The sequence below is a fragment of the Vanessa atalanta genome, chromosome 12 (genome assembly GCF_905147765.1).
Source record: "Vanessa atalanta chromosome 12, ilVanAtal1.2, whole genome shotgun sequence".
Lineage (NCBI taxonomy): Eukaryota > Metazoa > Arthropoda > Insecta > Lepidoptera > Nymphalidae > Vanessa > Vanessa atalanta.
Genome location: NC_061882.1, coordinates 906,925 through 922,488, shown reverse-complemented (window position 1 = coordinate 922,488; position 15,564 = coordinate 906,925). Strand labels below are relative to the sequence as shown.

Genomic DNA, 15,564 nt, shown 5'->3' with positions numbered 1-15,564 from the left:
AAGATTTTTTATAATTGGATTTGGTTTATCTTATGGCTTCTGATGAAATCATTTTAAGTTATCTTGCTCGTCTAAAATCACATTTCGAAAAAGACCTATTGTCATAAAAAAAAAACACGTCTCAATAGGACAGAGTACCTACTCTTGATCTCGATAAATTAATAAATAATTTATTTAAAAAACAAAACCCATGTCAAATAACTAGACTAAAAGAAGTACTAAATTATTTAATCTCATTACAATTCAATTCGTAATAGCTATAATTGTGTCGAAACTCAAAAAGGACATACAATACTCCGCCATTGTCACCTGTTAGTGTAAAAACGATGACAGTATTATTTAATAATACAAGTCTTACTGTTATACATAACAATTTTGTATAATTACGATTTAAATAAAATTAATTTGTCTTTATAATTATTATAATAATAATTGTAAAAATATAGTTGTAACTTACAAAAAAGAATATCAGAAAAACAGTCTATTGAATAAACTACTCAATTTATGTTATTTTAATTAATGACAATAACTATTCGAGGGAAAGTAGGTATTTTTATTATTTTTCTTTTAAATAACAACAATTGCCAAGGCAATAATAGAAACCCTTTTCCACCTCCAGTTAAGCCAAAATCTTATTTAAATCTTATTAGGAGTGAGTTTTCTTGTTTAGTAACTATTTAATTATCTACCCTATAAGTACACTGATTAGCACTGCAGACCTCCCCCGGCATAGAATCTAATATAAAATAGAAATCTGACATACTGTCAAATATATACCTACCCGATACAAATATATATATATATATATTTTAATAATTTTGGTTTTTATTTATGTCGAGAGGGCACGGATTAATTCGCCAATGCCACATGTGAACTGTCAAATATTATAGATACGAATCAATTAAAGACATTTAGACATAGTAAAGTAACTAGTTTTTACTAGTATGATATACTCCTGACACAGATCAGTATCGGATCAGGTTAATGATTATCAAACCCTAGACAACACATATATCGTTGACTTTGTGTTACAAATATAATCATACGCATCTCATCTCATCAATTTTATTTGCATAAATAATATATAAATAATGTTAAACTATAATAAAGTATAATATTTCTATTGTATGTAATGTTTTTAGGTTCCGTTTTCGATTACGGAATCCTACTTCTCTGAACTACATATTACAGAGACCTGATGTAATACAATCACTATTTGAAAATAACTACTGATCTATCTGATAAATCTGGGTTATACTGAGCACACTAAATGTAGATATTATACTAGATTAGCTTTCGCGCGCTTATGTGTGTGTGTGTGTGGGTATGTAGGGTGATAGGTGGCCTGTTGGTTAAATGAGAATATATATCTTATTGAACAACATCACATTCATTACTCTGATCCCAATGTAAGTAGCTAAAGTACTTGTGTTATGGAAAATCAGAAGTAACGACGGTAAGACCCAGACCCGAGACAACATAGAACATTACTGAACTTCTTCTACATCGCCGGGAATCGAACCCGGGACCTCGGAGTGGCGTACCCATGAAAACCGGTGTACACACTACTCGACCACGGAGATCGTCAATCTTAATTTCAAATCCAAACTTTATACATTAGTTAGATCTGTTGGTTAAAATTCTAATGGCATTAGAATTATTTTCATTGAAATAAATACATATATACAAATCAAAATTAAAAACAGCTGCTGATTATCTCTAACATCTATGTAATTCTAGTTGCATTTCCCAATGAATCGCAACTCCGATTCGCCGTGCTAAAAATAAACCTGTCCTGTCACCAGTGTTGTTTTAATATTGTTTTTGCACCTTTAACCCACGGTCACAAGTATTTCAGCTGCAAACGTTACAAAGATTTGGGGAATAAGTTAGATATAAATATAACATCCTATGTGATCTTTTTCGTATCAGTATGACAGTTCATGATTACACAAATATGCAATGTTGGTATCTGTTTACTGACCCGTAAAAAAAAAGACTTTCTAACTCGTTTAAATATAATGCTTTTGTTTTATTTTTTAAGGGTCTTTATATATAAAAAATATGTGGAAATACTTACCTAGGGTAGCGATAATAGTGTTCTTTGTATCAGAGAAATTAATCTATTTCTAAAGATATTACTTCGTCTAAATTTTCATGTACCGACTGTGCTTTAACACAGACGCTTTGACCATACAATAAAAATTTGAACTCAATTATTAAAAAGGTGATTTCATTAATTACAAGTATGGATAATTGTAATTTATATCCTATTAAAAATAAGTAACTCAAAAGTAATTAAAATATTTTTACATTTCTTTAAGTTATTCACTCCGAGCTCTTTGAAACCGGTTTCGACGGTCAATATCAAGCAATTGCTGCAAGCTTGACGATAAAAAAAAGCTTACAAGTGCCATTACTTATATAAATGATTACAGATCAATTTGCCGAGTGATTGATACGATAATATTATAAATAGCTATTGAACACTTCAAGCGATCAATGGATGTGATGAGGATTTTTTTAATTTCATATTTCTGATCAATACAAGGTTTGTTACAGTTCAATATTTGAAATTAAAAAAAAAAAATTATAATATTATTGAATATAAATATAAGAACCTCTTAATGAAAATCATTTTTATTTATCATAGATGATATGATTACAGTTAAATGAATTATATGAATTAATGATATACTCGAAAAGGTGATCATTTCATTCATTATCTGTGTTACCATGTCAAATTTACTAGTTTTGTCATAAATAAAAATTATCATGACGTGTGTTTATAGAAATAAAATCTTTATTTTACTGATATAAATAAATAAAATCATTTTGTTGAAATCTATTTAAAAAGTTAATTAATTGAAAAAAATAGCATATAATAAAAATCCATGCAAATATTATAAAGAGGTAAAATTTGTTTTAACCATTGGTAACTACTGGTAGTAACAACAAAATAAAATAAAAATTCACTTGTAGAAAGCAACATTATTCCTGAGTGCTATGTTATAAATTATATGACATTTAAGAAAAGAAAAGAGGTGTTATTTCTGAACCGATGGTCGATTTATTACTATCAATAAGCAAGTGTAACATTTCAGTATTGAATACAGATTTCCGTCTTTGACTTTGATATGTATATATTGCATATTAACCGAGGTGAGATCCCGATGCTATCGAGAACATTTCACTGATTCCAAATGATGTGTAACCAAGAAATCGATCGTTACGAAATCGACGGTCGCAGTTAAACTCTATCTAACAATACAATTTACTTTTTTTTTTTATTATTATAATTTAAAATGCCCGTGTAAAGACGGGGCAGGTTGCTAGTTACAAATAAATTCGTCGAAATAACCCATTGCAATAGGCTATTTGACAATGCGAAAAATAAAGTGTCAATTATTGTAATCAGCATATTATATTATGAGTTTATCAACGAAAGTTGAAAATAATAATTAATTTATTCAAAAATCAATAAACAAAAAAGCATTTTTTTTAAACGTTTGTCACATTACACAAAACGCTTCTGACTGGTCGGGCTTTTGATAACGTCATTTGCTTATTAACCTTGTTTGCCTACTGTATGTGGATTATATGTGCCACAGATTAAAATACAGGCAAGTGACGACACCGACCCCATTGTAGTGCCAGTCAAAGCACCGTATTCGCGCGCTATTTAAATATGGAATTATTATTTTGATATTTTTCAGCAAATATGTACCTACTAGAATTAAAAAAAACAACTTTTACTAGGTTCCTTAATCTCTACAAAATATTATAAAATGCATTTTAAAAACCAGTCAAATTGCCTATTGATACGGCCAAAATGTAGAATACTCTTTAAATAATGTCCTTATTATTACGTTAATCTACTATTTTCAAACTGATGCTATTAAAAAAAAACAATATGCTATTTTTGACCAGTAGTAAATAAGTATGCTAGAAACATACATAAATAAAGTTGTATATGTGAGCCAGACACAGGGTGCACGTAGGATTGTATTAGCTGTAATATTTTTTTTCTAATAATATTTACAGAGTGTATTCTTTAATTAGCTATAGTGTTTTTTAATCAGATATAGTGTTTTTTGACCCCATTTAAATTGACTGTAGATCTTAAAACATTGTTATCTCCAATTTTATTATCGAAATAATGTCGTTATGGATAATAGTGCCGCTTACAAGAAATGTATGTAAATATGTAATTATTTTTCATAATATGGAGAGTAAAATATGGGTCATATGGGTCACCCACTATCTTCTCAGGGTGGACATTCTAGTATAAACATATAAAAAAATCATGACTAAATCTTAAACAAATAATTTATTTGTAACTATTTATATCACATAAATAACTTAAGCAACGACAACAGATAACGACTAGTGACTCTAGTGCTGGTAGGAGATGGAGGGGGAAGAGTAAGAAACGTGGGTGAGAGGTGCGGAGTAGGCCACCTTGGTGACGGGAGCAGCGTAGGCGACGGGGGCGGCGTAAGTCACCTTGGCGACGGGAGCGGCGTACGCGATCTTGGCGGGTGCTGGCGCTTGGATGGGGTGTCCCTCGTAGCGGACATTGGCGATGAATCCGTGCTCCTTGTCAGCGGTGTACTCTACGATGCGGTGCACACCGTCGGGCTGCACCAGAGAGTAGGAGCCGTGCACGGCGTCTCCGGCGCGGTTTTCCTGTTGCTGTTTCACGTCTCCGCTTTGACCATCGTGGACGGAGTACTGGAAGTCGTACTGAGCGGGCGCTTCCGCATAAGCGATTTTGCCAACGGGGACTACGGGCAGGGCTGAGGCGACGACGGCCAAAGCGAGGACGACAACGAACTGTAACAAAATAAATGATTATCGAGGGTTCCTTCAGTTTCAGCTGTAAAAGACGAATTTGTGACAAGAACTGAAGTATTAGTTAAATGTCATATAGTTTTTAAAGTAAAATATCACCTTAGCGACCATTGTTGCTGCTGTGAATGTTTAAGAATGAATATAATAATGTCAGCTCGGGTCGAGTATTTATACAAAAAAAATAATTGCAAAAATGTTGATCTTAGTGACACATGCCCGCGAGCGATATAGCATACTCGCATGCACTGCCCCCTCGCGAATTAACAATCTATGTTAATAAGTCGTTGATATCGACCTCTAATTGTCAATTTCTGGCTAAGAACTCTTTTAAACTTTTGAAAAAAGTGATATTTCTATCTCCACTTGATGGGAAGTGACCATTGGCGTTGTAAGAAATATTAAACATTCCTTACATCACACCCATACACCACCAACCTTGGAAGCTAAGATTTTATATCCCTTGTGCCTGTAGCCACACTGGCTCACTTACACTTCAAACCAGAACACAAAAATATTAAGTATGTCTGTATTTCGTTAAGAGTAACTATCGAGATTCTTGTCGGTTATTCTCTGTAGAATCTACTTCACGAACCAGTGGTATTGAATTCAATTATGTAACGTGACGATTCAAACACGTCTTTATGTAAACTTGAATAAATAATATTTTGGTTTGATTTGTTTTAAAGTAGACGAACACGGGCCGATGGCGATGATGATAATGGAGGGTGCCTACCCAGAAGGACTTGCACGAAGCTCTGTATCAGAGTGATTTCATTGAACTGTCATTTGTGCGTTATTACAAATATTATGAACTGTACATATGGAACTGAAGAATGTTTATAACGATACTTACGCATTAAATAATAGTAAGAGTGCTTTTAATAATCTATGACACTGAAAACAAGATCGACCCAGTAAAACTTTTTTGCAACAAGCAATATATAAGAACGCACCCGAGACGTAGTTATTACATTCTCACTTTGACATTCGCATTATCAACATGTCTGCTAAGGTGATTTATTTATTCAATTATACTTTAGTGATTACTAAAATGAAATAAATTAAACTTCTTTTTAAGTTAGCGTTTAGCTAACGTAGAGTAACACATCTAACTTTGGTTTAATAAAACATTACGAAATTTAATAACAGATAAAATATATTATTCTTTCACAGTTCGTTGCCGTCCTCGCTTTGGCCGTCGCCGCCTCAGCCCTGCCCGTAGTCCCCGTTGGCAAAATCACTTACGCGGACGCTCCCGCTCAGTACGACTTCCAGTACTCCGTCCACGATGGTCAAAGCGGAGACGTGAAACAGCAGCAGGAGAACCGCGCCGGAGACGCCGTACACGGCTCCTACTCTCTGGTGCAGCCCGACGGTGTGCACCGCATCGTAGAGTACACCGCTGACAAGGAGCACGGATTCATCGCCAATGTCCGCTACGAGGGACACCCCATCCAAGCGCCAGCACCCGCCAAGATCGCGTACGCCGCTCCCGTCGCCAAGGTGACTTACGCCGCCCCCGTCGCCTACGCTGCTCCCGTCGCCAAGGTGGCCTACTCCGCACCTCTCACCCACGTGTCTTACTCTTCCCCCTCCATCTCCTACCAGCACTAAAGTCACTAGTCGTTATCTGTTGTCGTTGCTTAAGTTATTTATGTGATATAAATAGTTACAAATAAATTATTTGTTTAAGATTTACTCTGATGTATTTTTATTATGTTTTAATTACTTATTAATTATAAACCAAACTACAGTTAGTCATATTTATATAAGTAACCTTTATATGACAAATATCAACAGAAAATTTAACACCTATATATTACTAACTACACATAATGTGTGAAATTATTCCTATGTCCTCCAAGCTCTACTTAATCGATTCTGAAGACTCTAAGACTTATGAAAATAAGAAGTACTTACTCATTAATAAAATCCATATAAATCGTTTATAATAATCAAATGTTTTTAATTCCTGATTGGATGTGAAATGATAAGACTGCTTAGTTGGTTACGTAGCGAACTAGTGAAGGTAAGTTTGCATCGTGAACCTCGGGGGACTAACATTATTAAAACTATCTAATTGAATACAATCCCTTCACAAAAAAAAATATTATGTCGGATCATCAGAAGGGCCTTTAAAATGTTCTTGGATGTTATCCTCCATGGTGGGCGTGATAATGGCGGAAAATCAGAAATAAAGATACCGTGTTATTGTTACTATTATTTAATTTCCCAGTATTTCTCAGTTTGATTAATTTACATTGAGAGCCAATAGGTTAGGAAGTGTCAAAACCCTATTCGGGATTACCCGCTTTTAAAATTGTTTTCATAAGACTCACAATAATTATCAGAACGCCATAAAAATGATTAATATTAATCACCCTCTAAAATTGTCAACGCACCGTCATATATATACCTTCGTAGGCATATATTATCTTCAACATTTTCAGGTTCCACTCGTTTATTGGGGCTTAGGAAGTTGATTTCCTAATGAATAATTCGGCACTGTTCTGACAACCATATTTAAATTGTCATTTTACAACATCAAGCTAAATCGAATGTAAGCCGTTTCGATGTAGAATCTATTGAATTTTTTACCGTAGCTTGTAAAGCCACGGTAAGAAATTCAGTAGATATAATAATATTTTTTATCATCTATATAATCTTTTATTCTTAGATTAATAAATTTAAATACATTAATTCGCATCTGCAAGTATCTGCGGGATTTTATTCAATAAGCAAATATTATGCTTGAAGAAGGATGTATCGACTTCGCGGAGACGGAACGCTGGAGTAACAGTTTTATTTCCACTTGTCGCGTTAATGCAATGGTTTTTGTTGCTTTTTTTTTTAAATTGTCAATGATATGTGCATATGAATAATATTTTTTATAATATACATAGATGCTGCTGTAAGTATTTCAACAACAATCGCGTAAGAAGTCTCAAGCTCTAAGAATAAAAATAGCCCAAACAGTTCTTTTTTATAAATCATTGTAGTTTTATGTCCTAGCCGTTACCCGAACATTACATTATTATGTACTGTAGATCCGTGAAAATATCCAAAATTAATCAAGCAAAACAAACCAAATATCTTAAACCAATAATCAAGTAAGAATCTTTGGAAGACTTCTAGTAAGTATTTGAATATTGTAACATAATATTTACCACTTGTAGTTTGGTATTTTGATATTCAAAACAAAACTGAAAATTATAAAACTTTACCTATAGCACACAAACCGTGACCCCCGTTTTCCCCCGCGAGGGGTGAATTAAATAAAGTAGCCTATGTTATTCCCCGGTACTCAAACTATCTCCATATAAAATTTCATCTAAGTCGGTTCAGCGATTAAGTGTGAAGCGATAACTGACAGTTTTTTAGCCAAACAGCAACACTTAGTATTGTAATGTTCCGGCTTAAAGGGTGAGTGAGCCAGGGTAACTATAGGCACGAGGGATCATCTCATCTCCCATATATAAGCTCCCAAGGTATGTTTGATATTTCTTTCTGACCTATTGTCTATGGGCGGTGGTGATATATCATGTGGCCCATAAGCTCGTTCGCCTACCTACTTTTAAAAAAAAGTTACTTCCACATTTATAATATTAGTACCTATGGATTTAATTATGATTTCCCGTTATAATACATTCCTACGCACAATGTTACCCTATTTAATAAAATAATGAGTTTTCCATGTTTCTCTGTCGGACGTCATCTCACTTATTTCTAACCATATCGTCTTTCCCACATTCCATCCATCGTGGGGCAGATGTAAGTCAAATATTAAATTTATCGAAGTCCTTCTGAACTTATAATTCAGGTGATTTTATGGCCGAATCGTAGCTGATAATAGCATAACTACTAACGCTGCAATTAAACTGTAGAACAACTGTTTTTATGGTCTACAAGCTATTCGATTATACAGCCAAAGACTGAGACGTACTGTAAACATAAGATAGTATCGTCAAATTGTGTTAAAATGCATCTTTTATAGTATTTTCACAAAGAATCATAGCTTAAGTTTTAATATTCATAATGATTCTATAATATGAATTACAAAATTTAGCAAACTGTGTTGAAGCCATTTTGGATAAAAAAATATTCTTCTGTTTAAATTGTTTCAATCGAGTTTTTAAATTAATTATGTTATTTCAGGTTATTTTATTTCGATTATCTACATACAATGGTCTTTTCAACGGGCAAAAAAATATATAAAAAACTTTAACTTAAATCAAATCTTAAACAAATAATTTATTTGTAACTATTTACATATATCACATAAATAACTTAAGCAACGACAACGGATAACGACTAGTGACTCTAGTGCTGGTAGGAGATGGAGGGGGAAGAGTAAGACACGTGGGTGAGAGGTGCGGAGTAGGCCACCTTGGCGACGGGAGCGGCGTAGGCGACGGGGGCGGCGTAAGTCACCTTGGCGACGGGAGCGGCGTACGCGATCTTGGCGGGTGCTGGCGCTTGGACGGGGTGTCCCTCGTAGCGGACATTGGCGATGAATCCGTGCTCCTTGTCAGCGGTGTACTCTACGATGCGGTGCACACCGTCGGGCTGCACCAGAGAGTAGGAGCCGTGCACGGCGTCTCCGGCGCGGTTCTCCTGCTGCTGTTTCACGTCTCCGCTTTGACCATCGTGGACGGAGTACTGGAAGTCGTACTGAGCGGGCGCTTCCGCGTAAGCGATTTTGCCAACGGGGACTACGGGCAGGGCTGAGGCGGCGACGGCCAAAGCAAGGACGGCAACGAACTGTAACAAAATAAATGATTATCGAGGGTTCTTTCAGTTTCAGCTGTAAAAGACGAATTAATGATAAGAACTAAAGTATTAGTTAAGTCTGCCCCATATGGTTTTTAAACTAAAATATCACCTTAGCGACCATTTTGGCTGTTATGAATGTCGAAGTATGAATATAATAATGTAAGTCCGGTCGTGTATTTATATAAAAAAATATTGGAAAAAATGTTGATCTTAGTGACACATTCGTGCCCGCGAGCGATATAGCTTACTCGCGAATTAACAATCTATGTTAATGAGTCGTTGAGATCGACCTCTAATTGTAAATTTTAGGCTAGGAACCCCGATTCGTTTTAATTTTATGCATAAGGTATACATACGGCTATTATTAAATAGTTATGCAATTTTGACATAAAAGTATTTTAAAAAATATATAACACCGAGAACCAGATCGACCAAGCAGTAGGTTTTTTTTTGCAACAAGCAATATATAAAAACGCACCCGAGACGTACTTATTACATTCTCACTTTGACATTCGCATTATCAACATGTCTGCTAAGGTGATTTATTTATTTAATTATACTTTAGTGATTACTAAAATAAAATAAATTAAACTTCTTTTTAAGTTAGCGTTTAGCTAACGTAGAGTAACACATCTAACTTTGGTTTAATAAAACATTACGAAATTTAATAACAGATAAAATATATTATTCTTTCACAGTTCGTTGTCGTCCTCGCTTTGGCCGTCGCCGCCTCAGCCCTGCCCGTAGTCCCCGTTGGCAAAATCGCTTACGCGGAAGCGCCCGCTCAGTACGACTTCCAGTACTCCGTCCACGATGGTCAAAGCGGAGACGTGAAACAGCAGCAGGAGAACCGCGATGGCGACGCCGTGCACGGCTCCTACTCTCTGGTGCAGCCCGACGGTGTGCACCGCATCGTAGAGTACACCGCTGACAAGGAGCACGGATTCATCGCCAATGTCCGCTACGAGGGACACCCCGTCCAAGCGCCAGCACCCGCCAAGATCGCGTACTCCGCCCCCGTCGCCTACGCCGCTCCCGTGGCCAAGGTGGCTTACTCCGCCCCCGTCGCCTACGCCGCTCCTGTCGCCAAGGTGGCCTACTCCGCACCTCTCACCCACGTGTCTTACTCTTCCCCCTCCATCTCCTACCAGCACTAAAGTCACTAGTCGTTATCTGTTGTCGTTGCTTAAGTTATTTATGTGATATAAATAGTTACAAATAAATTATTTGTTTAAGATTTATTTCATGTTTTATTTTTAATTTATATTTATTCTAATAATGAGAGAGTAGTTACCCGCGGCTTTGCTCGCGTAGAATATATTTACAAATTCAGTTAAAATATTACGTTAATGTAAGACCTCTTTGTATACCACATTGGTTTGTATTTCAGCCATTAGGGTAGAATATCCAGAAATGCTTAAATGCGAATCAACTCATTTTTAATCGGTAACCCAAAAATAATATTTCGAGCATCTACCTTCAAAATGACGGACTTCCAGACTAACCTGTATACAAAATGTCAACACCTATTTTTCCTTTTAGGCCTAAAATATCAAGAAACGCTTAAATACGTATCTACTCATTTTTAATAAGTAACCCGAAAATAATGTTTCCTGCTTCTAACTTCAAAAATGACGGTCTTCCAGACTATCCTTTAAAAGAAATGACACCGCTATTTCCCTCATAGGCGTAAAATATTTAATATTTACCCCAATCTCCGTAGCTGAAAGCTTAAATCGTTATGGAAATTTATTACATAATTCATTCATAAGATTATTTGTTAAGAATTTCATTTCTTGCAGGTAATATTTACTGTCAACAATAGTAGTCGAAGATATGTATGAAACTTATTCCCTGTCTTATCGAAATTGCTATTAATCCAAGATATCCTGCTACCATTTTATTTGTCATTTCACGCGGTCATGGTTTGTGCAGGAGCCTTTTTGAATTTTGATTTGTACATACTTCTTGACGTCTCAATGTAAATAATTCCTAATAAATAATCTTTATTTCCAACTAATTATATATTTTGTATGAATACCTTCATGCGGACATGTTAAAAATTTGAATCCTTCAATTACTATATCAAAAGCAGAGATTTTCGTCCAATATTGAATATTCACAATGGCCCGAAAGGATTAAGCTTTTACCCCTTTTCACCTTTAATCTTTAAAGGTTACGTAGGACAGTTCGTTTTGTAACTTTATATACGCAACTAAATGAATTAAGTCTAAGTATGAATATATTAAGAAGTATTTATGATATCATATTCAAACCCCAAGACGTGTAGGTACAGACAAATATAAAACTTTCACATTTAATTGATATCATTGGTTGAGAGCTTGAATAATCTATGATAAGGCGAAATTGTTATCAGAACTTTAGAAATAAAATAAAAGTGGGAAACTTAGTCAAGTGGAAAGCTAAATAAAGATACCTTTATGAATCAAGAACTATCACTAGTGCTGAATTAAGCCAACCTACTAGCAAAATGTATGGATTACGTAAATGTAATGTTTGTTTATTCTGTCTTCGATTGGAAAGTATTGTAGATTTACGAAAGACTTTTACAATTATCTGGTAGCAAAGAAGTTAGTTGAATTTGAACTCAATGTAATTGTCACGATAAACGATTAGAGTCGAGCTACTAAAATAAACGATTGAAATAATATATTTAAGATATCAATCTTTTAAGTAGGCGGTTGTTAAAATTAATGATCTCAATTATTTTGTAAAAAAAAAAATTGTGTGAATATCCAAGAAATAATATTAATGTGCAGGTTAACAAATGCGCTATTTGTAAAAAGCCCTAAAGCAAGTTTTAGAAACTACGAATAGGTATAAATCAAAATCTTCACCAATTATCTTATACAACATATAATAATATTGGAATGTCTGTTTGTAATATTAAAATAACCGCTTTTTACTAAATGCATATACCACAATGATATTTGTTCCGGCTAAACTCTGGAACGGATGGACCGATTTTGGCGAGACATTCAGTGGCAGATAACCGATGCAATGAGGAGTAACTTAGGCTACTTTTATTTTAGAACAATTAATTATTTAAATATTTAAGTCATTCAGATAGATGTTGGATTATGTTTTTTTATTAATGTTCGTGTTTTTTTGTTAAATTAATTTATAAAAAAATCTTAAATGTTTGAATATTTTTTACAATATTGTTAGTAGGGTTTTACTCATTTATTAGATAAATAATGATATACAAATAGTTGGTTTTAGTAACGCATGTCCCCCGAGGTTCACTATATAAGCCAATTTAAATCAGCTGAATAACGAATATGTCATTGATATAAAATATAATAATTATAAATGAAATTAATTAAATATTCATTCATTTAAATTTAGAATTAAATAATAGCTTATACAAGTTTACTAAAAACACGGGCATATATCAAAGAAATATCAATTTTTCTTCAATATCTCTCAGAATAACTCTTCAGAGTCGAGTTCGGATATAGCAGTGCTTGGAGGACATAGAATATTACATCTGTCAAATATAATATTAGATTTTTGCTAAAATTTTTTGAATATTTGTCATTAAAGTTTTTTTATTTATTTAAAAATCGATAAAGAAAAACAACAGAGTAAATCTTACACAAATAATTTATTTGCAACTATTTATATAAATAAATTAGATAATGGTAACAATTTAAGTCTTAGTGGTGGTAGGAGATGGCAGGAGATGAGAAGGTGACTTGAGTCAGGGGGTGAGCAGCATATGCCACCTTGGCAACGGGGGCGTACGCAACCTTGGCTACGGGAGCGGCGTAGGAGATGGGAGCGGAGTACGCGATTTTGGCGGGCGCAGCGTATGTGATCTTGGCAGGGGTGGCGTATGCGATTTTAGCCGGAGCTGCGTACGCGACCTTAGCAGGAGCGGGCTGTGGGATGGGGTGTCCCTCGTAACGTACGATAGCGTTGAATCCATGTTCCTTGTCTGAAGTGTACTCAACAATACGGTGCACGCCATCGGGCTGCACTAGAGAGTAGGAGCCGTGGACGTCGTCGCCGGCGCGGGCTTCTTGTTGCTGCTTGATGTCACCGGTGTGCTCATCGTGGACGGAGTATTGGAACTCGTAATGAGCTGGTGCTTCAGCTTCGGCGTACGCGTATTTTGCGACGGGAACCAATGGTATGGCGGAGGCGGCTACGGCCAGGGAGAGGACGGCGATGAACTGAAAAAGGCACCAAAACATTTTACTATGATGTTTAAACTTTTATTTCAATATATATTTTTTTTTAAATATATATTATAACTTGTGTTTGTTTTCGTCTCACCTTAGCTGCCATTGTTGCTGTTACGGTTGTCGAATTGTAACTATGCCTCGATGTGTGCTGCTCAAGTTTTTATACATGAATTATCACGAGCTTTTTGGGCATGGTGACATATAATCGGCCGCAGGCCACAGACCATGCACTAATTAAAGCTACAGTTGACAGCGAGGTGAAGGTCGTCGGCGCACGGTTGAAAAGTCAAATGTAAGTAGATCGTGAGTTGACATACAGATCACAAAACACCTTTCTTATCAAATGTTATATCTCTTGTAATATTCAATGCATATTTATGATATATTTTAAATAACTTAATATGTCTATGAGAGATGTCTTTGAGATAAGTGAGATTTATTCATCTGTTAGTGAACTTGGTAGGGATTGTGGTGAAATTTAACTTTAATGAAGGAATTATCGGTATATTGTTGTATAAAACTTTGGGAACATTCTGTATATTGGTTGCTGCACATTACTTTGCAACGTAAATTATTCATTGTTTAAAACCTTTTTATATATTATTTATATAAAATGTTATGAGTTATTAATTCTTCTTTATCAGAAAATATTATTATTTGGTAATCAAGTTAAAAAAGAATAGGTACTTAAAAGAAAATCTTTTTAATAAAAATATATTTTTGTTTAGTATGAAATTATTAATTTAAAATATATAATTTGTTAAATCTAATAAGTCAGACAAATTTTATCACTATTCGCTTAGCGGTTTAGTTGTAATTAGGTAACAAACAACTAGACAGATATCCGATAGTTCCAGTTCAGTGCTATAATGTTAGGAATATATCATATTAGTAAAAACTTGCAAAACATGTCTAAATCTTATTGTCTTTGATTAGTATCTGCACTAATATTATAGATGCGACAATAACTCTGTCTGTCTGTTACGCTTCCACGGCCAAACCATGAATCAAATTTTATGTAATTTGCTATGAACAAGCTTGAAACCCAAGAAAGGATATAGGCTACTTTTTTATACCTAAAACCTACTGCCGCTTCCTAGCACGAGGGAGATGCCACAGGCGAAAACTAGTGTTCTATATACCTGTATAATTTCTCTATTCATGTTGTTAATGAAGATGTATCTGCTATAATATTGTTAATTTATTGTATATCATCGAAGTCGTTGAATAATACGTAACGCGCTCCGACGTTAATGTTGTTACATTTCCAGTGTAAACCATTAATTATCGAACTTTATATAGTACGTGATGAATGGTATAATAATCATTTTTATAGCTAGCAACTGACGAACAATACCTTAAACGCAAGTAAAGCCGCAGACAACAACTTGTAGATATATAATATTCGACAATAGTCTAGGATATGTTAGGAGAGTAGGGACTATGCCGAAGGTACTTGTTTCGGCAGTACATACACCAAAATTGGAACGATACAGAGAAGATTCGTATGGCCCTGCTCAAGGACACGCAAAATCGCGAAGCGTTCCACAGTTTTTTTTCACGGTAGCATGCAAAAGCGATCCCGTGGCGCCTGCCGAAAAGACGGAGAGGGTACCGTTAGTTTTTTAGTGGGTATTCCGGTTTACTAAGGCTCACTAGGCGTCCTGGGCACCGGCAAGTCCTACATACCCCTCTACTTCATGTGGGGGAAACACGTAATGCGTTT

The 15,564-nt window shown here is 35.0% G+C and overlaps 4 protein-coding genes and 1 non-coding gene across 5 annotated transcripts; 3 read left to right on the top strand and 2 right to left on the bottom strand.

Moving 5' to 3' along the window:
- Positions 1 to 4,311: 4,311 nt before the first annotated feature.
- Positions 4,312 to 4,842, bottom strand: LOC125067611 (cuticle protein 8-like; the record flags this gene model as incomplete). Its single annotated transcript, XM_047676279.1, has 1 exon — positions 4,312 to 4,842. A coding segment is annotated over one exon (447 nt), but the record flags the coding sequence as incomplete, so codon positions are not given.
- Positions 4,843 to 5,768: 926 nt separating this feature from the next.
- Positions 5,769 to 6,552, top strand: LOC125067609 (cuticle protein 8-like). The gene is made up of 2 exons (XM_047676277.1): positions 5,769 to 5,866; positions 6,028 to 6,552. Exons 1-2 carry the CDS (start codon positions 5,855 to 5,857, stop codon positions 6,466 to 6,468), a joined length of 453 nt encoding a protein of 150 aa, XP_047532233.1. The 5' UTR covers positions 5,769 to 5,854; the 3' UTR covers positions 6,469 to 6,552.
- A 2,561-nt stretch (positions 6,553 to 9,113) lies between these two features.
- On the bottom strand, positions 9,114 to 13,941 carry LOC125067890 (cuticle protein 21-like). The gene is made up of 3 exons (XM_047676786.1): positions 13,930 to 13,941; positions 13,377 to 13,826; positions 9,114 to 9,615 (listed from the first exon to the last, which is right to left on the bottom strand). The coding sequence occupies exons 1-3, from the start codon at positions 13,939 to 13,941 to the stop codon at positions 9,175 to 9,177; spliced, it is 903 nt and encodes a 300-aa protein (XP_047532742.1). The 3' UTR covers positions 9,114 to 9,174.
- LOC125067610 (cuticle protein-like) lies at positions 10,111 to 10,868 on the top strand. The gene is made up of 3 exons (XM_047676278.1): positions 10,111 to 10,164; positions 10,326 to 10,583; positions 10,674 to 10,868. The coding sequence occupies exons 1-3, from the start codon at positions 10,153 to 10,155 to the stop codon at positions 10,782 to 10,784; spliced, it is 381 nt and encodes a 126-aa protein (XP_047532234.1). The 5' UTR covers positions 10,111 to 10,152; the 3' UTR covers positions 10,785 to 10,868.
- A 1,349-nt stretch (positions 13,942 to 15,290) lies between the features above and the next one.
- On the top strand, positions 15,291 to 15,393 carry LOC125067981. Its single transcript, XR_007119755.1, has one exon. It is a non-coding gene; the product is annotated as a U6 spliceosomal RNA (small nuclear RNA).
- Positions 15,394 to 15,564: the final 171 nt, after the last annotated feature.

What these genes read in the sequence shown, in the direction of transcription:
- LOC125067610 (XM_047676278.1), top strand. An exon ending in AGCACGGATTCATCGCCAAT is followed by an intron (nt 10,584 to 10,673) that starts GTCCGCTACGAG and finishes CCCGTGGCCAAG; the next exon opens with GTGGCTTACTCCGCCCCCGT.
- LOC125067890 (XM_047676786.1), bottom strand. An exon ending in CGTACGCCCCCGTTGCCAAG is followed by an intron (nt 9,616 to 13,376) that starts GTGGCATATGCT and finishes ATTTTGTTACAG; the next exon opens with TTCGTTGCCGTCCTTGCTTT.